Here is a 24,155-nt window from a genome sequence, read left to right as displayed (position 1 = left end):
AATGTTTTTTGATGGTTCTGAGCCACCAAACACACTTAAAGCATGCAGAATCGACTCAGAATAGGAAAAGGAGACGTTTAGGTCAATTTTATGCATTCTGGCGTTCGTAGATACAAGAAAACTGTTAAAATTCTTCAGAAACGTCACTTTTGAAGTGTTTTCTTGTATTTTTAAGCCAATCAGATACCCTACGGGCTCGGAAAGTGCAACGAAACCATCAAATTTTAGCTAGAAACTGTATTTTTGTCGATTTTTATTGAATTTGAACTATATTTCAACGTTTTTTGATGGTTCTGAGCCACCAAACACACTTAAAGCATGCAGAATCGACTCAGAATAGGAAAAGGAGACGTTTACGTCAATTTTATGCATTCTGGCGTTCGTAGATACAAGAAAACTGTTAAAATTCTTCAGAAACGTCACTTTTGAAGTGTTTTCTTGTACTTTTAAGCCAATCAGATACCCTACGGGCTCGGAAAGTGCAACGAAACCATCAAATTTTAGCTAGAAACTGTATTTTTGTCGATTTTTATTGAATTTGAACTATATTTCAACGTTTTTTGATGGTTCTGAGCAGGCCCGTAGCTAGACTTTGATTTCAGAGTGGGCAACTAATATTTTAGAGGGGGCAAACATATTTTTTTATCTTCGAATGTATAAGTATAGGTACCTGAAATTATTTTTTTGTGTTTTGTTATACTTTATTGCTTCTAGCTGAGTACATAACATTTTTAATTTTAAAACAAAACTTTTTTAAGTTTTTAATACAATTGGAGTCTTCTGTCCTTTCTCTCATTAAATTTCTGCAAGAACACATCAAAGTTTATATTATTAGTTTGCTTACTTTCAAAAGCTAAGTATACAAGATTGGCCATTCTCTGCTGGGACATTGAATACCTTTGTGGTCTATTTATACGAGTTAATGTGGAAAATGAAGACTCATTAACTGCTGTACTACACCCAAATACAGCGACAGTTGCGTACAATTTATAACTTTCATTAACGGCTTCACGTTGGTTGTAAAGGGCCTGTAGTATATCTTGTTCTTTTACCCCTTTATTGGACAAATATTTTTTTACGACGGTAAGTTCTTCTTGAGACGGTAATGGAATACCTAAAAAACAAATTTAAAAATTACAGATTTTTTACAGAAAAATTTTAAATCAATAAAATATGGACTTAAATTAATTTGATAAAAATCAAATAGGTAGTCACTCACCCAAAGTTGATAAATACTGAAGTTTCTCTAAATCAAATTGGTCGATACTTGAAATCGCAGTAATTAACTCGTCATTGTCATCAAATCTTTTTTCAAATTCAGCAAGAAGCAAATCAATAGTTTCCATATATTGTCGTTTAAGGTCATTTTCACAGTTCGTACTTGTACTTGGAAGATAATCGGTGAACAAATAGTCTTCTTTGGTAATCCGTTTTCGTTTACGTTTAGGAACCCTGCATTCTTCTGTCTCGTCTGTCTCTGGCAATAAATCTAGGGCTTGGTTTAATATTTCTAAGTACTTCGATTCGTTCCTTAGCTGTCGAATTTCTTCTACTGCTATCTTCGTAATTACGACTGCATCCTTTAGGCTTGTTTTTCTACTTTCTAATGCGTTGTTCGCACATTCCAAAAGTGATAAAATTTTGTGGCTTAAAACTAGTGCAAAACGAAACTCAATTTTTTTCATTATAGCATATAAACCAAGGCTTTTAGCTATAGTGTCGCCGTCAAACTTTTCATGTGGAATTTTTTCTAATGCTTGGAGTATCTTTTGAAAATTGTTCCGAATTACTTTTGTAACGGCCAAATGACCTGTCCATCTTTGCTCTAGAAGACGTCCGATATTTTTTCCCTCATAGATGTGGTGTACTTTGGGATGTTGAAAAAATTCATGAAATGTAATGCATTGCTCAAAGAACAGTCTTAAAATCACAATATCAGAGACAACTCTTATTACCACTAGGTGCAGTCTGTGGTTAAAACAGTGCACGTAAGGTACCTTTTTCTGTAGAGCTGATTCAATTCTTGCGGCAACGCCTCCTCTTTTTCCGCTCATCACACTTGCCCCATCGTAGCATTGGCTAAGCATATTATTTTGATCTAATCCATTTGCATCAAGAATGTCTAATGTTTTCTCAGTAAATGTAGCAGCATCTAACTTGACGGTTGTTGTTATAGCTAATAAAGATTCCCTTACCTCTCCGTTCTTGACATATCTTATGCCTATTGATATGTTCTTTCTTTGGTTCTTGTCTTGAGTTCCATCTTCGAGTAACGTAAAATATTTAACATCTCCACTTTTTATGTCAGAGCAAATATTTTCTCTTACAGTTTCTGTCAGAATATCAATTACTTCATTTTGTATTTCCGGAGAAGTGTAGCAAGCATTTTTGGGGATTTTCAAGTAACAGTCTGCCAGTTCTTTATCCTTCTTCAGAGTATACTGAAATAGTCTAATAAATAAACTTTCTTCGATATGTTCGTCTAAATTGTATTCTCCACGAAGTGCCAGTTCGTTTACAGCAATAAATTGAATAATTTCTGCAATACTTTTTACATAGTATCTGTTTTGTTCCAAAGGTCTTTTGCATGCAAGTGTAGATACTGCCAAATTCATGTTGTCTCTCCGAATTTTTTCATTCCATTTTTGCATCGCCTGAATATGTGTTACACATTTTTCATGTCTCGGAAATCCTCTTTGATCTAGAGCTCGTTTCCAAAAACGAAAACCTTTAATCGTAAAAGAAGTTTCTTTGGAACTATGAGGCTCAAACTGCATGCACGGATAACAGTACGCTGCATCACGCACGACAGAATAAATTAGCCATTTAAACCGATCATACCACTCCGCACGAAAAGAACGATCTTTTTCTCTGGGATATTGCCTAAGACGTATTTGATTAATAGGTTCTCCTATATTTGGTAGGTCCAAAGGTATTAAATTTTTTCTTGCAATATTCATGTCTAATAGAGAACCTACGCCCTGTGATGTCTCGTTCGATAGTTCAGAATCATTGGCACTGGGTCCCGCTTTAGCATCAACTTTTGGTGCAAAGAATTTTCTTATATCCATGACTGCACTATATACACTCGTTAAATAATGTCTTTAATATAACAATTTTTATTTCAACTACGCGAATTTAAAGTCCAACGTGCTTGGTTGAGTTAACAGTGAACAATGAGACGAAAATTGAGAAATTCTCGAAACCAACCAGGCCGCAATCGGCTGCAGGGTCAAGCGGACGAATTCTGGGAAACCATAAATTGCTCCAATTTGTTTTTTGACACTTTTAATATTTTTACTTCCCGAGCGTACGCTACTACTATTGACGCCGGTTCCTCGGTTCACCGAAAAAATCGAAGAATTTTTATGACTTTGTTTGTCTAGTTGGGTCTTCAACAAACCCCAGATGTGGTGTTTACGATTTGTCATGTACCTGCTTAACAATAACACTTCCTAGTGATTTCGAAAATGTGCACAACAAAAATTTATCTGCCGTACTTGCGGAGTCGTACTGCCAGCAGAGCTGTTATCCTTATGCCCACAGATAAGACAATAACTTTCCAGAGTGGGCAAGATTTTCTTTCAGAGTGGGCAATGCCCACTCTGGCCCCACCCTAGCTACGGGCCTGGTTCTGAGCCACCAAAAACACTTAAAGCATGCAGAATCGACTCAGAATAGGAAAAGGAGACGTTTAGGTCGATTTTATGCATTCTGGCGTTCGTAGATACAAGAAAACTGTTAAAATTCTTCAGAAACGTCACTTTTGAAGTGTTTTCTTGTACTTTTAAGCCAATCAGATACCCTACGGGCTCGGAAAGTGCAACGAAACCATCAAATTTTAGCTAGAAACTGTATTTTTGTCGATTTTTATTGAATTTGAACTATATTTCAACGTTTTTTGATGGTTCTGAGCCACCAAACACACTTAAAGCATGCAGAATCGACTCAGAATAGGAAAAGGAGACGTTTAGGTCAATTTTATGCATTCTGGCGTTCGTAGATACAAGAAAAATGTTAAAATTCTTCAGAAACGTCACTTTTGAAGTGTTTTCTTGTACTTTTAAGCCAATCAGATACCCTACGGGCTCGGAAAGTGCAACGAAACCATCAAATTTTAGCTAGAAACTGTATTTTTGTCGATTTTTATTGAATTTGAACTATATTTCAACGTTTTTTGATGGTTCTGAGCCACCAAACACACTTAAAGCATGCAGAATCGACTCAGAATAGGAAAAGGAGACGTTTAGGTCAATTTTATGCATTCTGGCGTTCGTAGATACAAGAAAACTGTTAAAATTCTTCAGAAACGTCACTTTTGAAGTGTTTTCTTGTACTTTTAAGCCAATCAGATACCCTACGGGCTCGGAAAGTGCAACGAAACCATCAAATTTTAGCTAGAAACTGTATTTTTGTCGATTTTTATTGAATTTGAACTATATTTCAACGTTTTTTGATGGTTCTGAGCCACCAAACACACTTAAAGCATGCAGAATCGACTCAGAATAGGAAAAGGAGACGTTTAGGTCAATTTTATGCATTCTGGCGTTCGTAGATACAAGAAAACTGTTAAAATTCTTCAGAAACGTCACTTTTGAAGTGTTTTCTTGTACTTTTAAGCCAATCAGATACCCTACGGGCTCGGAAAGTGCAACGAAACCATCAAATTTTAGCTAGAAACTGTATTTTTGTCGATTTTTATTGAATTTGAACTATATTTCAACGTTTTTTGATGGTTCTGAGCCACCAAACACACTTAAAGCATGCAGAATCGACTCAGAATAGGAAAAGGAGACGTTTAGGTCAATTTTATGCATTCTGGCGTTCGTAGATACAAGAAAACTGTTAAAATTCTTCAGAAACGTCACTTTTGAAGTGTTTTCTTGTACTTTTAAGCCACTCAGATATCCTACGGGCTCGGAAAGTGCAACGAAACCATCAAATTTTAGCTAGAAACTATAACTGTTGGTAAGTTGGTAAGTTATCTGAGTGGCTTAAAAGTACAAGAAAACACTTCAAAAGTGACGTTTCTGAAGAATTTTAACAGTTTTCTTGTATCCACGAACGCCAGAATGCATAAAATTGACCTAAACGTCTCCTTTTCCAATTCTGAGTCGATTCTGCATGCTTTAAGTGTGTTTGGTGGCTCAGAACCATCAAAAAACGTTGAAATATAGTTCAAATTCAATAAAAATTGACAAAAATACAGTTTCTAGCTAAAATTTGATGGTTTCGTTGCACTTTCCGAGCCCGTTGGGTATCTGAGTGGCTTAAAAGTACAAGAAAACACTTCAAAAGTGACGTTTCTGAAGAATTTTAACAGTTTTCTTGTATCTACGAACGCCAGAATGCATAAAATTGACCTAAACGTCTCCTTTTCCTATTCTGAGTCGATTCTGCATGCTTTAAGTGTGTTTGGTGGCTCAGAACCATCAAAAAACGTTGAAATATAGTTCAAATTCAATAAAAATCGACAAAAAAACAGTTTCTAGCTAAAATTTGATGATTTCGTTGCACTTTCCGAGCCCGTAGGGTATCTGAGTGGCTTAAAATTACAAGAAAACATTTCAAAAGTGACGTTTCTGAAGAATTTTAACAGTTTTCTTGTATCCACGAACGCCAGAATGCATAAAATTGACCTAAACGTCTCCTTTTCCTATTCTGAGTCGATTCTGCATGCTTTAAGTGTGTTTGGTGGCTCAGAACCATCAAAAAACGTTGAAATATAGTTCAAATTCAATAAAAATTGACAAAAATACAGTTTCTAGCTAAAATTTGATGGTTTCGTTGCACTTTCCGAGCCCGTTGGGTATCTGAGTGGCTTAAAAGTACAAGAAAACACTTCAAAAGTGACGTTTCTGAAGAATTTTAACAGTTTTCTTGTATCTACGAACGCCAGAATGCATAAAATTGACCTAAACGTCTCCTTTTCCTATTCTGAGTCGATTCTGCATGCTTTAAGTGTGTTTGGTGGCTCAGAACCATCAAAAAACGTTGAAATATAGTTCAAATTCAATAAAAATCGACAAAAAAACAGTTTCTAGCTAAAATTTGATGATTTCGTTGCACTTTCCGAGCCCGTAGGGTATCTGAGTGGCTTAAAAGTACAAGAAAACACTTCAAAAGTGACGTTTCTGAAGAATTTTAACAGTTTTCTTGTATCTACGAACGCCAGAATGCATAAAATTGACCTAAACGTCTCCTTTTCCTATTCTGAGTGGATTCTGCATGCTTTAAGTGTGTTTGGTGGCTCAGAACCATCAAAAAACGTTGAAATATAGTTCAAATTCAATAAAAATCGAAAAAATACAGTTTCTAGCTAAAATTTGATGGTTTCGTTGCACTTTCCGAGCCCGTAGGGTATCTGAGTGGCTTAAAAGTACAAGAAAACACTTCAAAAGTGACGTTTCTGAAGAATTTTAACAGTTTTCTTGTATCTACGAACGCCAGAATGCATAAAATTGACCTAAACGTCTCCTTTTCCTATTCTGAGTCGATTCTGCATGCTTTAAGTGTGTTTGGTGGCTCAGAACCATCAAAAAACGTTGAAATATAGTTCAAATTCAATAAAAATCGACAAAAATACAGTTTCTAGCTAAAATTTGATGGTTTCGTTGCACTTTCCGAGCCCGTAGGGTATCTGAGTGGCTTAAAATTACAAGAAAACATTTCAAAAGTGACGTTTCTGAAGAATTTTAACAGTTTTCTTGTATCTACGAACGCCAGAATGCATAAAATTGACCTAAACGTCTCCTTTTCCTATTCTGAGTCGATTCTGCATGCTTTAAGTGTGTTTGGTGGCTCAGAACCATCAAAAAACGTTGAAATATAGTTCAAATTCAATAAAAATCGACAAAAATACAGTTTCTAGCTAAAATTTGATGGTTTCGTTGCACTTTCCGAGCCCGTAGGGTATCTGAGTGGCTTAAAAGTACAAGAAAACACTTCAAAAGTGACGTTTCTGAAGAATTTTAACAGTTTTCTTGTATCTACGAACGCCAGAATGCATAAAATTGACCTAAACGTCTCCTTTTCCTATTCTGAGTCAATTCTGCATGCTTTAAGTGTGTTTGGTGGCTCAGAACCATCAAAAAACGTTGAAATATAGTTCAAATTGAATAAAAATCGACAAAAATACAGTTTCTAGCTAAAATTTGATGGTTTCGTTGCACTTTCCGAGCCCGTAGGGTATCTGAGTGGCTTAAAAGTACAAGAAAACACTTCAAAAGTGACGTTTCTGAAGAATTTTAACAGTTTTCTTGTATCTACGAACGCCAGAATGCATAAAATTGACCTAAACGTCTCCTTTTCCTATTCTGAGTCGATTCTGCATGCTTTAAGTGTGTTTGGTGGCTCAGAACCATCAAAAAACTTTGAAATATTGTTCAAATTCAATAAAAATCGACAAAAATACAGTTTCTAGCTAAAATGTGATGGTTTCGTTGCACTTTCCGAGCCCGTTGGGTATCTGAGTGGCTTAAAAGTAAAAGAAAACACTTCAAAAGTGACGTTTCTGAAGAATTTTAACAGTTTTCTTGTATCTACGAACGCCAGAATGCATAAAATTGACCTAAACGTCTCCTTTTCCTATTCTGAGTCGATTCTGCATGCTTTAAGTGTGTTTGGTGGCTCAGAACCATCAAAAACCGTTGAAATATAGTTCAAATTCAATAAAAATCGACAAAAATACAGTGTCTAGCTAAAATTTGATGGTTTCGTTGCACTTTCCGAGCCCGTAGGGTATCTGAGTGGCTTAAAAGTACAAGAAAACACTTCAAAAGTGACGTTTCTGAAGAATTTTAACAGTTTTCTTGTATCTACGAACGCCAGAATGCATAAAATTGACCTAAACCTCTCCTTTTCCTATTCTGAGTCGATTCTGCATGCTTTAAGTGTGTTTGGTGGCTCAGAACCATCAAAAAACGTTGAAATATAGTTCAAATTCAATAAAAATCGACAAAAATACAGTTTCTAGCTAAAATTTGATGGTTTCGTTGCACTTTCTGAGCCCGTAGGGTATCTGAGTGTGTTAAAAGTACAAGAAAACACTTCAAAAGTGACGTTTCTGAAGAATTTTAACAGTTTTCTTGTATCTACGAACGCCAGAATGCATAAAACTGACCTAAACGTCTCCTTTTCCTATTCTGAGTCGATTCTACATGCTTTAAGTGTGTTTGGTGGCTCAGAACCATCAAAAAACGGTGAAATATAGTTCAAATTCAATAAAAATCGACAAAAATACAGTTTCAGGCTAAAATTTGATGGTTTCGTTGCACTTTCCGAGCCCGTTGGGTATCTGAGTGGCTTAAAAGTACAAGAAAACACTTCAAAAGTGACGTTTCTAAAGAATTTTAACAGTTTTCTTGTATCTACGAACGCCAGAATGCATAAAATTGACCTAAACGTCTCCTTTTCCTATTCTGAGTCGATTCTGCATGCTTTAAGTGTGTTTGGTGGCTCAGAACCATCAAAAAACGTTGAAATATAGTTCAAATTCAATAAAAATCGACAAAAATACAGTTTCTAGCTAAAATTTGATGGTTTCGTTGCACTTTCCGAGCCCGTAGGGTATCTGAGTGGCTTAAAAGTGCAAAAAAACACTTCAAAAGTGACGTTTCTGAAGAATTTTAACAGTTTTCTTGTATCTACGAACGCCAGAATGCATAAAACTGACCTAAACGTCTCCTTTTCCTATTCTGAGTCGATTCTACATGCTTTAAGTGTGTTTGGTGGCTCAGAACCATCAAAAAACGTTGAAATATAGTTCAAATTCAATAAAAATCGACAAAAATACAGTTTCTAGCTAAAATTTGATGGTTTCGTTGCACTTTCCGAGCCCGTTGGGTATCTGAGTGGCTTAAAAGTACAAGAAAACACTTCAAAAGTGACGTTTCTGAAGAATTTTAACAGTTTTCTTGTATCTACGAACGCCAGAATGCATAAAATTGACCTAAACGTCTCCTTTTCCTATTCTGAGTCGATTCTGCATGCTTTAAGTGTGTTTGGTGGCTCAGAACCATCAAAAAACGTTGAAATATAGTTCAAATTCAATAAAAATCGACAAAAATACAGTTTCTAGCTAAAATTTGATGGTTTCGTTGCACTTTCCGAGCCCGTAGGGTATCTGAGTGGCTTAAAAGTACAAGAAAACACTTCAAAAGTGACGTTTCTGAAGAATTTTAACAGTTTTCTTGTATCTACGAACGCCAGAATGCATAAAATTGACCTAAACCTCTCCTTTTCCTATTCTGAGTCGATTCTGCATGCTTTAAGTGTGTTTGGTGGCTCAGAACCATCAAAAAACGTTGAAATATAGTTCAAATTCAATAAAAATCGACAAAAATACAGTTTCTAGCTAAAATTTGATGGTTTCGTTGCACTTTCTGAGCCCGTAGGGTATCTGAGTGTGTTAAAAGTACAAGAAAACACTTCAAAAGTGACGTTTCTGAAGAATTTTAACAGTTTTCTTGTATCTACGAACGCCAGAATGCATAAAACTGACCTAAACGTCTCCTTTTCCTATTCTGAGTCGATTCTACATGCTTTAAGTGTGTTTGGTGGCTCAGAACCATCAAAAAACGTTGAAATATAGTTCAAATTCAATAAAAATCGACAAAAATACAGTTTCAGGCTAAAATTTGATGGTTTCGTTGCACTTTCCGAGCCCGTTGGGTATCTGAGTGGCTTAAGTACAAGAAAACACTTCAAAAGTGACGTTTCTAAAGAATTTTAACAGTTTTCTTGTATCTACGAACGCCAGAATGCATAAAATTGACCTAAACGCCTCCTTTTCCTATTCTGAGTCGATTCTGCATGCTTTAAGTGTGTTTGGTGGCTCAGAACCATCAAAAAACGTTGAAATATAGTTCAAATTCAATAAAAATCGACAAAAATACAGTTTCTAGCTAAAATTTGATGGTTTCGTTGCACTTTCCGAGCCCGTAGGGTATCTGAGTGGCTTAAAAGTGCAAGAAAACACTTCAAAAGTGACGTTTCTGAAGAATTTTAACAGTTTTCTTGTATCTACGAACGCCAGAATGCATAAAACTGACCTAAACGTCTCCTTTTCCTATTCTGAGTCGATTCTACATGCTTTAAGTGTGTTTGGTGGCTCAGAACCATCAAAAAACGTTGAAATATAGTTCAAATTCAATAAAAATCGACAAAAATACAGTTTCTAGCTAAAATTTGATGGTTTCGTTGCACTTTCCGAGCCCGTTGGGTATCTGAGTGGCTTAAAAGTACAAGAAAACACTTCAAAAGTGACGTTTCTGAAGAATTTTAACAGTTTTCTTGTATCTACGAACGCCAGAATGCATAAAATTGACCTAAACGTCTCCTTTTCCTATTCTGAGTCGATTCTGCATGCTTTAAGTGTGTTTGGTGGCTCAGAACCATCAAAAAACGTTGAAATATAGTTCAAATTCAATAAAAATCGACAAAAATACAGTTTCTAGCTAAAATTTGATGGTTTCGTTGCACTTTCCGAGCCCGTAGGGTATCTGAGTGGCTTAAAAGTACAAGAAAACACTTCAAAAGTGACGTTTCTGAAGAATTTTAACAGTTTTCTTGTATCTACGAACGCCAGAATGCATAAAATTGACCTAAACGTCTCCTTTTCCTATTCTGAGTCGATTCTGCATGCTTTAAGTGTGTTTGGTGGCTCAGAACCATCAAAAAACGTTGAAATATAGTCCAAATTCAATAAAAATCGACAAAAATACAGTTTCTAGCTAAAATTTGATGGTTTCGTTGCACTTTCCGAGCCCGTAGGGTATCTGAGTGGCTTAAAAGTACAAGAAAACACTTCAAAAGTGACGTTTCTGAAGAATTTTAACAGTTTTCTTGTATCTACGAACGCCAGAATGCATAAAATTGACCTAAACGTCTCCTTTTCCTATTCTGAGTCGATTCTGCATGCTTTAAGTGTGTTTGGTGGCTCAGAACCATCAAAAAACATTGAAATATAGTTCAAATTCAATAAAAATCGACAAAAATACAGTTTCTAGCTAAAATTTGATGGTTTCGTTGCACTTTCCGAGCCCGTAGGGTATCTGAGTGGCTTAAAAGTACAAGAAAACACTTCAAAAGTGACGTTTCTGAAGAATTTTAACAGTTTTCTTGTATCTACGAACGCCAGAATGCATAAAATTGACCTAAACGTCTCCTTTTCCTATTCTGAGTCGATTCTGCATGCTTTAAGTGTGTTTGGTGGCTCAGAACCATCAAAAAACGTTGAAATATAGTTCAAATTCAATAAAAATCGACAAAAATACAGTTTCTAGCTAAAATTTGATGGTTTCGTTGCACTTTCCGAGCCCGTTGGGTATCTGAGTGGCTTAAAAGTACAAGAAAACACTTCAAAAGTGACGTTTCTGAAGAATTTTAACAGTTTTCTTGTATCTACGAACGCCAGAATGCATAAAATTGACCTAAACCTCTCCTTTTCCTATTCTGAGTCGATTCTGCATGCTTTAAGTGTGTTTGGTGGCTCAGAACCATCAAAAAACGTTGAAATATAGTTCAAATTCAATAAAAATCGACAAAAATACAGTTTCTAGCTAAAATTTGATGGTTTCGTTGCACTTTCTGAGCCCGTAGGGTATCTGAGTGGCTTAAAAGTACAAGAAAACACTTCAAAAGTGACGTTTCTGAAGAATTTTAACAGTTTTCTTGTATCTACGAACGCCAGAATGCATAAAACTGACCTAAACGTCTCCTTTTCCTATTCTGAGTCGATTCTACATGCTTTAAGTGTGTTTGGTGGCTCAGAACCATCAAAAAACGTTGAAATATAGTTCAAATTCAATAAAAATCGACAAAAATACAGTTTCAGGCTAAAATTTGATGGTTTCGTTGCACTTTCCGAGCCCGTAGGGTATCTGAGTGGCTTAAAAGTACAAGAAAACACTTCAAAAGTGACGTTTCTGAAGAATTTTAACAGTTTTCTTGTATCTACGAACGCCAGAATGCATAAAATTGACCTAAACGTCTCCTTTTCCTATTCTGAGTCGATTCTGCATGCTTTAAGTGTGTTTGGTGGCTCAGAACCATCAAAAAACGTTGAAATATAGTTCAAATTCAATAAAAATCGACAAAAATACAGTTTCTAGCTAAAATTTGATGGTTTCGTTGCACTTTCCGAGCCCGTTGGGTATCTGAGTGGCTTAAAAGTACAAGAAAACACTTCAAAAGTGACGTTTCTGAAGAATTTTAACAGTTTTCTTGTATCTACGAACGCCAGAATGCATAAAATTGACCTAAACCTCTCCTTTTCCTATTCTGAGTCGATTCTGCATGCTTTAAGTGTGTTTGGTGGCTCAGAACCATCAAAAAACGTTGAAATATAGTTCAAATTCAATAAAAATCGACAAAAATACAGTTTCTAGCTAAAATTTGATGGTTTCGTTGCACTTTCTGAGCCCGTAGGGTATCTGAGTGGCTTAAAAGTACAAGAAAACACTTCAAAAGTGACGTTTCTGAAGAATTTTAACAGTTTTCTTGTATCTACGAACGCCAGAATGCATAAAACTGACCTAAACGTCTCCTTTTCCTATTCTGAGTCGATTCTACATGCTTTAAGTGTGTTTGGTGGCTCAGAACCATCAAAAAACGTTGAAATATAGTTCAAATTCAATAAAAATCGACAAAAATACAGTTTCAGGCTAAAATTTGATGGTTTCGTTGCACTTTCCGAGCCCGTAGGGTATCTGAGTGGCTTAAAAGTACAAGAAAACACTTCAAAAGTGACGTTTCTAAAGAATTTTAACAGTTTTCTTGTATCTACGAACGCCAGAATGCATAAAATTGACCTAAACGTCTCCTTTTCCTATTCTGAGTCGATTCTGCATGCTTTAAGTGTGTTTGGTGGCTCAGAACCATCAAAAAACGTTGAAATATAGTTCAAATTCAATAAAAATCGACAAAAATACAGTTTCTAGCTAAAGTTTGATGGTTTCGTTGCACTTTCCGAGCCCGTAGGGTATCTGAGTGGCTTAAAAGTACAAGAAAACACTTCAAAAGTGACGTTTCTGAAGAATTTTAACAGTTTTCTTGTATCTACGAACGCCAGAATGCATAAAATTGACCTAAACGTCTCCTTTTCCTATTCTGAGTCGATTCTGCATGCTTTAAGTGTGTTTGGTGGCTCAGAACCATCAAAAAACGTTGAAACATAGTTCAAATTCCATAAAAATCGACAAAAATACAGTTTCTAGCTAAAATTTGATGGTTTCGTTGCACTTTCCGAGCCCGTAGGGTATCTGAGTGGCTTAAAAGTAAAAGAAAACACTTCAAAAGTGACGTTTCTGAAGAATTTTAACAGTTTTCTTGTATCTACGAACGCCAGAATGCATAAAATTGACCTAAACGTCTCCTTTTCCTATTCTGAGTCGATTCTGCATGCTTTAAGTGTGTTTGGTGGCTCAGAACCATCAAAAAACGTTGAAATATAGTTCAAATTCAATAAAAATCGACAAAAATACAGTTTCTAGCTAAAATTTGATGGTTTCGTTGCACTTTCCGAGCCCGTAGAGTATCTGAGTGGCTTAAAAGTACAAGAAAACACTTCAAAAGTGACGTTTCTGAAGAATTTTAACAGTTTTCTTGTATCTACGAACGCCAGAATGCATAAAATTGACCTAAACGTCTCCTTTTCCTATTCTGAGTCGATTCTGCATGCTTTAAGTGTGTTTGGTGGCTCAGAACCATCAAAAAACGTTGAAATATAGTTCAAATTCAATAAAAATCGACAAAAATACAGTTTCTAGCTAAAATTTGATGGTTTCGTTGCACTTTCCGAGCCCGTAGGGTATCTGAGTGGCTTAAAAGTGCAAGAAAACACTTCAAAAGTGACGTTTCTGAAGAATTTTAACAGTTTTCTTGTATCTACGAACGCCAGAATGCATAAAACTGACCTAAACGTCTCCTTTTCCTATTCTGAGTCGATTCTACATGCTTTAAGTGTGTTTGGTGGCTCAGAACCATCAAAAAACGTTGAAATATAGTTCAAATTCAATAAAAATCGACAAAAATACAGTTTCTAGCTAAAATTTGATGGTTTCGTTGCACTTTCCGAGCCCGTTGGGTATCTGAGTGGCTTAAAAGTACAAGAAAACACTTCAAAAGTGACGTTTCTGAAGAATTTTAACAGTTTTCTTGTATCTACGAACGCCAGAATGCATAAAATTGACCTAAACGTCTCCTTTTCCTATTCTGAGTCGATTCTGCATGCTTTAAGTGTGTTTGGTGGCTCAGAACCATCAAAAAACGTTGAAATATAGTTCAAATTCAATAAAAATCGACAAAAATACAGTTTCTAGCTAAAATTTGATGGTTTCGTTGCACTTTCCGAGCCCGTTGGGTATCTGAGTGGCTTAAAAGTACAAGAAAACACTTCAAAAGTGACGTTTCTGAAGAATTTTAACAGTTTTCTTGTATCTACGAACGCCAGAATGCATAAAATTGACCTAAACGTCTCCTTTTCCTATTCTGAGTCGATTCTGCATGCTTTAAGTGTGTTTGGTGGCTCAGAACCATCAAAAAACGTTGAAATATAGTCCAAATTCAATAAAAATCGACAAAAATACAGTTTCTAGCTAAAATTTGATGGTTTCGTTGCACTTTCCGAGCCCGTAGGGTATCTGAGTGGCTTAAAAGTACAAGAAAACACTTCAAAAGTGACGTTTCTGAAGAATTTTAACAGTTTTCTTGTATCTACGAACGCCAGAATGCATAAAATTGACCTAAACGTCTCCTTTTCCTATTCTGAGTCGATTCTGCATGCTTTAAGTGTGTTTGGTGGCTCAGAACCATCAAAAAACATTGAAATATAGTTCAAATTCAATAAAAATCGACAAAAATACAGTTTCTAGCTAAAATTTGATGGTTTCGTTGCACTTTCCGAGCCCGTAGGGTATCTGAGTGGCTTAAAAGTACAAGAAAACACTTCAAAAGTGACGTTTCTGAAGAATTTTAACAGTTTTCTTGTATCTACGAACGCCAGAATGCATAAAATTGACCTAAACGTCTCCTTTTCCTATTCTGAGTCGATTCTGCATGCTTTAAGTGTGTTTGGTGGCTCAGAACCATCAAAAAACGTTGAAATATAGTTCAAATTCAATAAAAATCGACAAAAATACAGTTTCTAGCTAAAATTTGATGGTTTCGTTGCACTTTCCGAGCCCGTAGGGTATCTGAGTGGCGTAAAAGTACAAGAAAACACTTCAAAAGTGACGTTTCTGAAGAATTTTAACAGTTTTCTTGTATCTACGAACGCCAGAATGCATAAAATTGACCTAAACGTCTCCTTTTCCTATTCTGAGTCGATTCTGCATGCTTTAAGTGTGTTTGGTGGCTCAGAACCATCAAAAAACGTTGAAATATAGTTCAAATTCAATAAAAATCGACAAAAATACAGTTTCTAGCTAAAATTTGATGGTTTCGTTGCACTTTCCGAGCCCGTAGGGTATCTGAGTGGCTTAAAAGTACAAGAAAACACTTCAAAAGTGACGTTTCTGAAGAATTTTAACAGTTTTCTTGTATCTACGAACGCCAGAATGCATAAAATTGACCTAAACGTCTCCTTTTCCTATTCTGAGTCGATTCTGCATGCTTTAAGTGTGTTTGGTGGCTCAGAACCATCAAAAAACGTTGAAATATAGTTCAAATTCAATAAAAATCGACAAAAATACAGTTTCTAGCTAAAATTTGATGGTTTCGTTGCACTTTCCGAGCCCGTAGGGTATCTGAGTGGCTTAAAAGTACAAGAAAACACTTCAAAAGTGACGTTTCTGAAGAATTTTAACAGTTTTCTTGTATCTACGAACGCCAGAATGCATAAAATTGACCTAAACGTCTCCTTTTCCTATTCTGAGTCGATTCTGCATGCTTTAAGTGTGTTTGGTGGCTCAGAACCATCAAAAAACGTTGAAATATAGTTCAAATTCAATAAAAATCGACAAAAATACAGTTTCTAGCTAAAATTTGATGGTTTCGTTGCACTTTCCGAGCCCGTAGGGTATCTGAGTGGCTTAAAAGTACAAGAAAACACTTCAAAAGTGACGTTTCTGAAGAATTTTAACAGTTTTCTTGTATCTACGAACGCCAGAATGCATAAAATTGACCTAAACGTCTCCTTTTCCTATTCTGAGTCGATTCTGCATGCTTTAAGTGTGTTTGGTGGCTCAGAACCATCAAAAAACGTTGAAATATAGTTTAAATTCAATAAAAATCGACAAAAATACAGTTTCTAGCTAAAATTTGATGGTTTCGTTGCACTTTCCGAGCCCGTAGGGTATCTGAGTGGCTTAAAAGTACAAGAAAACACTTCAAAAGTGACGTTTCTGAAGAATTTTAACAGTTTTCTTGTATCTACGAACGCCAGAATGCATAAAATTGACCTAAACGTCTCCTTTTCCTATTCTGAGTCGATTCTGCATGCTTTAAGTGTGTTTGGTGGCTCAGAACCATCAAAAAACGTTGAAATATAGTTCAAATTCAATAAAAATCGACAAAAATACAGTTTCTAGCTAAAATTTGATGGTTTCGTTGCACTTTCCGAGCCCGTAGGGTATCTGAGTGGCTTGAAATTACAAGAAAACACTTCAAAAGTGACCTTTCTGAAGAATTTTAACAGTTTTCTTGTATCTACGAACGCCAGAATGCATAAAATTGACCTAAACGTCTCCTTTTCCTATTCTGAGTCGATTCTGCATGCTTTAAGTGTGTTTGGTGGCTCAGAACCATCAAAAAACGTTGAAATATAGTTCAAATTCAATAAAAATCGACAAAAATACAGTTTCTAGCTAAAATTTGATGGTTTCGTTGCACTTTCGGAGCCCGTTGGGTATCTGAGTGGCTTAAAAGTACAAGAAAACACTTCAAAAGTGACATTTCTGAAGAATTTTAACAGTTTTCTTGTATCTACGAACGCCAGAATGCATAAAACTGACCTAAACGTCTCCTTTTTATATTCTGAGTCGATTCTGCATGCTTTAAGTGTGTTTGGTTGCTCAGAACCATCAAAAAACGTTGAAATATAGTTCAAATTCAATAAAAATCGACAAAAATACAGTTTCTAGCTAAAATTTGATGGTTTCGTTGCACTTTCGGAGCCCGTAGGGTATCTGAGTGGCTTAAAAGTACAAGAAAACACTTCAAAAGTGACATTTCTGAAGAATTTTAACAGTTTTCTTGTATCTACGAACGCCAGAATGCATAAAATTGACCTAAACGTCTCCTTTTCCTATTCTGAGTCGATTCTGCATGCTTTAAGTGTGTTTGGTGGCTCAGAACCATCAAAAAAGGTTGAAATATAGTTCAAATTCAATAAAAATCGACAAAAATACAGTTTCTAGCTAAAATTTGATGGTTTCGTTGCACTTTCCGAGCCCGTAGGCTTAAAAGTACAAGAAAACACTTCAAAAGTGACGTTTCTGAAGAATTTTAACAGTTTTCTTGTATCTACGAACGCCAGAATGCATAAAATTGACCTAAACGTCTCCTATTCCTATTCTGAGTCGATTCTGCATGCTTTAAGTGTGTTTGGTGGCTCAGAACCATCAAAAAACGTTGAAATATAGTTCAAATTCAATAAAAATCGACAAAAATACAGTTTCTAGCTAAAATTTGATGGTTTCGTTGCACTTTCCGAGCCCGTAGGGTATCTGAGTGGCTTAAAAGTACAAGAAAACACTTCAAAAGTGACGTTTCTGAAGAATTTTAACAGTTTTCTTGTATCTACGAACGCCAGAATGCATAAAACTGACCTAAACGTCTCCTTTTCCTATTCTGAGTCGATTCTGCATGCTTTAAGTGTGTTTGGTGGCTCAGAACCATCAAAAAACGTTGAAATATAGTTCAAATTCAATAAAAATCGACAAAAATACAGTTTCTAGCTAAAATTTGATGGTTTCGTTGCACTTTCCGAGCCCGTAGGGTATCTGAGTGGCTTAAAAGTACAAGAAAACACTTCAAAAGTGACGTTTCTGAAGAATTTTAACAGTTTTTTTGTATCTACGAACGCCAGAATGCATAAAATTGACCTAAACGTCTCCTTTTCCTATTCTGAGTCGATTCTGCATGCTTTAAGTGTGTTTGGTGGCTCAGAACCATCAAAAAACGTTGAAATATAGTTCAAATTCAATAAAAATCGACAAAAATACAGTTTCTAGCTAAAATTTGATGGTTTCGTTGCACTTTCCGAGCCCGTAGGGTATCTGAGTGGCTTAAAAGTACAAGAAAACACTTCAAAAGTGACGTTTCTAAAGAATTTTAACAGTTTTCTTGTATCTACGAACGCCAGAATGCATAAAATTGACCTAAACGTCTCCTTTTCCTATTCTGAGTCGATTCTGCATGCTTTAAGTGTGTTTGGTGGCTCAGAACCATCAAAAAACGTTGAAATATAGTTCAAATTCAATAAAAATCGACAAAAATACAGTTTCTAGCTAAAATTTGATGGTTTCGTTGCACTTTCCGAGCCCGTAGGGTATCTGTGTGGCTTAAAAGTACAAGAAAACACTTCAAAAGTGACGTTTCTGAAGAATTTTAACAGTTTTCTTGTATCTGCGAACGCCAGAATGCATAAAATTGACCTAAACATCTCCTTTTCCTATTCTGAGTCGATTCTGCATGCTTTAAGTGTGTTTGGTGGCTCAGAACCATCAAAAAACGTTGAAATATAGTTCAAATTCAATAAAAATCGACAAAAATACAGTTTCTAGCTAAAATTTGATGGTTTCGTTGGACTTTCCGAGCCCGTAGGGTATCTGAGTGGCTTAAAATTACAAGAAAACACTTCAAAAGTGACCTTTCTGAAGAATTTTAACGGTTTTCTTGTATCTACGAACGCCAGAATGCATAAAATTGACCTAAACGTCTCCTTTTCCTATTCTGAGTCGATTCTGCATGCTTTAAGTGTGTTTGGTGGCTCAGAACCATCAAAAAACGTTGAAATATAGTTCAAATTCAATAAAAATCGACAAAAATACAGTTTCTAGCTAAAATTTGATGGTTTCGTTGCACTTTCGGAGCCCGTAGGGTATCTGAGTGGCTTAAAAGTACAAGAAAACACTTCAAAAGTGACATTTCTGAAGAATTTTAACAGTTTTCTTGTATCTACGAACGCCAGAATGCATAAAATTGACCTAAACGTCTCCTTTTCCTATTCTGAGTCGATTCTGCATGCTTTAAGTGTGTTTGGTGGCTCAGAACCATCAAAAAACGTTGAAATATAGTTGAAATTCAATAAAAATCGACAAAAATACAGTTTCTAGCTAAAATTTGATGGTTTCGTTGCACTTTCCGAGCCCGTAGGGTATCTGAGTGGCTTAAAAGTACAAGAAAACACTTCAAAAGTGACGTTTCTGAAGAATTTTAACAGTTTTCTTGTATCTACGAACGCCACAATGCATAAAACTGACCTAAACGTCTCCTTTTCCTATTCTGAGTCGATTCTGCATGCTTTAAGTGTGTTTGGTGGCTCAGAACCATCAAAAAACGTTGAAATATAGTTCAAATTCAATAAAAATCGACAAAAATACAGTTTCTAGCTAAAATTTGATGGTTTCGTTGCACTTTCGGAGCCCGTAGGGTATCTGAGTGGCTTAAAAGTACAAGAAAACACTTCAAAAGTGACATTTCTGAAGAATTTTAACAGTTTTCTTGTATCTACGAACGCCAGAATGCATAAAATTGACCTAAACGTCTCCTTTTCCTATTCTGAGTCGATTCTGCATGCTTTAAGTGTGTTTGGTGGCTCAGAACCATCAAAAAACGTTGAAATATAGTTCAAATTCAATAAAAATCGACAAAAATACAGTTTCTAGCTAAAATTTGATGGTTTCGTTGCACTTTCCGAGCCCGTAGGGTATCTGAGTGGCTTAAAAGTACAAGAAAACACTTCAAAAGTGACATTTCTGAAGAATTTTAACAGTTTTCTTGTATCTACGAACGCCAGAATGCATAAAATTGACCTAAACGTCTCCTTTTCCTATTCTGAGTCGATTCTGCATGCTTTAAGTGTGTTTGGTGGCTCAGAACCATCAAAAAACGTTGAAATATAGTTCAAATTCAAAAAAATCGACAAAAATACAGTTTCTAGCTAAAATTTGATGGTTTCGTTGCACTTTCCGAGCCCGTAGGGTATCTGAGTGGCTTAAAAGTACAAGAAAACACTTCAAAAGTGACGTTTCTGAAGAATTTTAACAGTTTTTTTGTATCTACGAACGCCAGAATGCATAAAATTGACCTAAACGTCTCCTTTTCCTATTCTGAGTCGATTCTGCATGCTTTAAGTGTGTTTGGTGGCTCAGAACCATCAAAAAACGTTGAAATATAGTTCAAATTCAATAAAAATCGACAAAAATACAGTTTCTAGCTAAAATTTGATGGTTTCGTTGCACTTTCCGAGCCGTAGGGTATCTGAGTGGCTTAAAAGTACAAGAAAACACTTCAAAAGTGACGTTTCTAAAGAATTTTAACAGTTTTCTTGTATCTACGAACGCCAGAATGCATAAAATTGACCTAAACGTCTCCTTTTCCTATTCTGAGTCGATTCTGCATGCTTTAAGTGTGTTTGGTGGCTCAGAACCATCAAAAAACGTTGAAATATAGTTCAAATTCAATAAAAATCGACAAAAATACAGTTTCTAGCTAAAATTTGATGGTTTCGTTGCACTTTCCGAGCCCGTAGGGTATCTGTGTGGCTTAAAAGTACAAGAAAACACTTCAAAAGTGACGTTTCTGAAGAATTTTAACAGTTTTCTTGTATCTGCGAACGCCAGAATGCATAAAATTGACCTAAACATCTCCTTTTCCTATTCTGAGTCGATTCTGCATGCTTTAAGTGTGTTTGGTGGCTCAGAACCATCAAAAAACGTTGAAATATAGTTCAAATTCAATAAAAATCGACAAAAATACAGTTTCTAGCTAAAATTTGATGGTTTCGTTGGACTTTCCGAGCCCGTAGGGTATCTGAGTGGCTTAAAATTACAAGAAAACACTTCAAAAGTGACCTTTCTGAAGAATTTTAACGGTTTTCTTGTATCTACGAACGCCAGAATGCATAAAATTGACCTAAACGTCTCCTTTTCCTATTCTGAGTCGATTCTGCATGCTTTAAGTGTGTTTGGTGGCTCAGAACCATCAAAAAACGTTGAAATATAGTTCAAATTCAATAAAAATCGACAAAAATACAGTTTCTAGCTAAAATTTGATGGTTTCGTTGCACTTTCGGAGCCCGTAGGGTATCTGAGTGGCTTAAAAGTACAAGAAAACACTTCAAAAGTGACATTTCTGAAGAATTTTAACAGTTTTCTTGTATCTACGAACGCCAGAATGCATAAAATTGACCTAAACGTCTCCTTTTCCTATTCTGAGTCGATTCTGCATGCTTTAAGTGTGTTTGGTGGCTCAGAACCATCAAAAAACGTTGAAATATAGTTGAAATTCAATAAAAATCGACAAAAATACAGTTTCTAGCTAAAATTTGATGGTTTCGTTGCACTTTCCGAGCCCGTAGGGTATCTGAGTGGCTTAAAAGTACAAGAAAACACTTCAAAAGTGACGTTTCTGAAGAATTTTAACAGTTTTCTTGTATCTACGAACGCCACAATGCATAAAACTGACCTAAACGTCTCCTTTTCCTATTCTGAGTCGATTCTGCATGCTTTAAGTGTGTTTGGTGGCTCAGAACCATCAAAAAACGTTGAAATATAGTTCAAATTCAATAAAAATCGACAAAAATACAGTTTCTAGCTAAAATTTGATGGTTTCGTTGCACTTTCGGAGCCCGTAGGGTATCTGAGTGGCTTAAAAGTACAAGAAAACACTTCAAAAGTGACATTTCTGAAGAATTTTAACAGTTTTCTTGTATCTACGAACGCCAGAATGCATAAAATTGACCTAAACGTCTCCTTTTCCTATTCTGAGTCGATTCTGCATGCTTTAAGTGTGTTTGGTGGCTCAGAACCATCAAAAAACGTTGAAATATAGTTCAAATTCAATAAAAATCGACAAAAATACAGTTTCTAGCTAAAATTTGATGGTTTCGTTGCACTTTCCGAGCCCGTAGGGTATCTGAGTGGCTTAAAAGTACAAGAAAACACTTCAAAAGTGACATTTCTGAAGAATTTTAACAGTTTTCTTGTATCTACGAACGCCAGAATGCATAAAATTGACCTAAACGTCTCCTTTTCCTATTCTGAGTCGATTCTGCATGCTTTAAGTGTGTTTGGTGGCTCAGAACCATCAAAAAACGTTGAAATATAGTTCAAATTCAATAAAAATCGACAAAAATACAGTTTCTAGCTAAAATTTGATGGTTTCGTTGCACTTTCCGAGCCCGTAGGGTATCTGAGTGGCTTAAAAGTACAAGAAAACACTTCAAAAGTGACGTTTCTGAAGAATTTTAACAGTTTTCTTGTATCTACGAACGCCAGAATGCATAAAATTGACCTAAACGTCTCCTTTTCCTATTCTGAGTCGATTCTGCATGCTTTAAGTGTGTTTGGTGGCTCAGAACCATCAAAAAACGTTGAAATATAGTTCAAATTCAATAAAAATCGACAAAAATACAGTTTCTAGCTAAAATTTGATGGTTTCGTTGCACTTTCCGAGCCCGTAGGGTATCTGAGTGGCTTAAAAGTACAAGAAAACACTTCAAAAGTGACGTTTCTGAAGAATTTTAACAGTTTTCTTGTATCTACGAACGCCAGAATGCATAAAATTGACCTAAACGTCTCCTTTTCCTATTCTGAGTCGATTCTGCATGCTTTAAGTGTGTTTGGTGGCTCAGAACCATCAAAAAACGTTGAAATATAGTTCAAATTCAATAAAAATCGACAAAAATACAGTTTCTAGCTAAAATTTGATGGTTTCGTTGCACTTTCCGAGCCCGTAGGGTATCTGAGTGGCTTAAAAGTACAAGAAAACACTTAAAAAGTGACGTTTCTGAAGAATTTTAACAGTTTTCTTGTATCTACGAACGCCAGAGTGCATAAAATTGACCTAAACGTCTCCTTTTCCTATTCTGAGTCGATTCTGCATGCTTTAGGTGTGTTTGGTGGCTCAGAACCATCAAAAAACGTTGAAATATAGTTCAAATTCAATAAAAATCGACAATAATACAGTTTCTAGCTAAAATTTGATGGTTTCGTTGCACTTTCCGAGCCCGTAGGGTATCTGAGTGGCTTAAAAGTACAAGAAAACACTTCAAAAGTGACGTTTCTGAAGAAAGTTTAACAGTTTTCTTGTATCTACGAACGCCAGAATGCATAAAATTGACCTAAACGTCTCCTTTTCCTATTCTGAGTCGATTCTGCATGCTTTAAGTGTGTTTGGTGGCTCAGAACCATCAAAAAACGTTGAAATATAGTTCAAATTCAATAAAAATCGACAAAAATACAGTTTCTAGCTAAAATTTGATGGTTTCGTTGCACTTTCCGAGCCCGTAGAGTATCTGAGTGGCTTAAAAGTACAAGAAAACACTTCAAAAGTGACGTTTCTGAAGAATTTTAACAGTTTTCTTGTATCTACGAACGCCAGAATGCATAAAATTGACCTAAACGTCTCCTTTTCCTATTCTGAGTCGATTCTGCATGCTTTAAGTGTGTTTGGTGGCTCAGAACCATCAAAAAACGTTGAGATATAGTTCAAATTCAATAAAAATCGACAAAAATACAGTTTCTAGCTAAAATTTGATGGTTTCGTTGCACTTTCCGAGCCCGTAGGGTATCTGAGTGGCTTAAAAGTACAAGAAAACACTTCAAAAGTGACGTTTCTGAAGAATTTTAACAGTTTTCTTGTATCTACGAACGCCAGAATGCATAAAATTGACCTAAACGTCTCCTTTTCCTATTCTGAGTCGATTCTGCATGCTTTAAGTGTGTTTGGTGGCTCAGAACCATCAAAAAACGTTGAAATATATTTCAAATTCAATAAAAATCGACAAAAATACAGTTTCTAGCTAAAATTTGATGGTTTCGTTGCACTTTCCGAGCCCGTAGGGTATCTGAGTGGCTTAAAAGTACAAGAAAACACTTCAAAAGTGACGTTTCTGAAGAATTTTAACAGTTTTCTTGTATCTACGAACGCCAGAATGCATAAAATTGACCTAAACGTCTCCTTTTCCTATTCTGAGTCGATTCTGCATG

The 24,155-nt window shown here is 35.8% G+C and overlaps 1 protein-coding gene across 1 annotated transcript; it reads right to left on the bottom strand.

Moving 5' to 3' along the window:
• Nucleotides 1-795: 795 nt before the first annotated feature.
• Nucleotides 796-3,431, bottom strand: LOC135122404 (zinc finger protein 862-like). Its single transcript, XM_064046575.1, has 4 exons — nucleotides 3,211-3,431; nucleotides 1,220-3,078; nucleotides 845-1,114; nucleotides 796-803 (listed from the first exon to the last, which is right to left on the bottom strand). The coding sequence occupies exons 1-4, from the start codon at nucleotides 3,429-3,431 to the stop codon at nucleotides 796-798; spliced, it is 2,358 nt and encodes a 785-aa protein (XP_063902645.1).
• Nucleotides 3,432-24,155: the final 20,724 nt, after the last annotated feature.

This window comes from Zophobas morio, unplaced genomic scaffold (assembly GCF_036711695.1).
Source record: "Zophobas morio isolate AGI-343-1 ecotype UQ-CSIRO unplaced genomic scaffold, CSIRO_AGI_Zmor_V1 ptg001218l, whole genome shotgun sequence".
NCBI lineage: Eukaryota > Metazoa > Arthropoda > Insecta > Coleoptera > Tenebrionidae > Zophobas > Zophobas morio.
The sequence above is the reverse complement of the archived record's forward strand: the minus strand, read 5'-3'. Positions and strand labels throughout refer to the sequence as shown.

Bases quoted from the DNA above. Each gene is read 5' to 3' on its own strand.
- LOC135122404 (XM_064046575.1), bottom strand. From the start codon at position 3,431: ATGACAAATCGTAAACACCACATCTGGGGTTTGTTGAAGACCCAACTA. The intron at 3,079-3,210 runs GTTGGTTTCGAG...GAGTGTATATAG, and splicing joins CTGCAGCCGATTGCGGCCTG to TGCAGTCATGGATATAAGAA. The intron at 1,115-1,219 runs GTGAGTGACTAC...TTTGTTTTTTAG, and splicing joins TCAGTATTTATCAACTTTGG to GTATTCCATTACCGTCTCAA.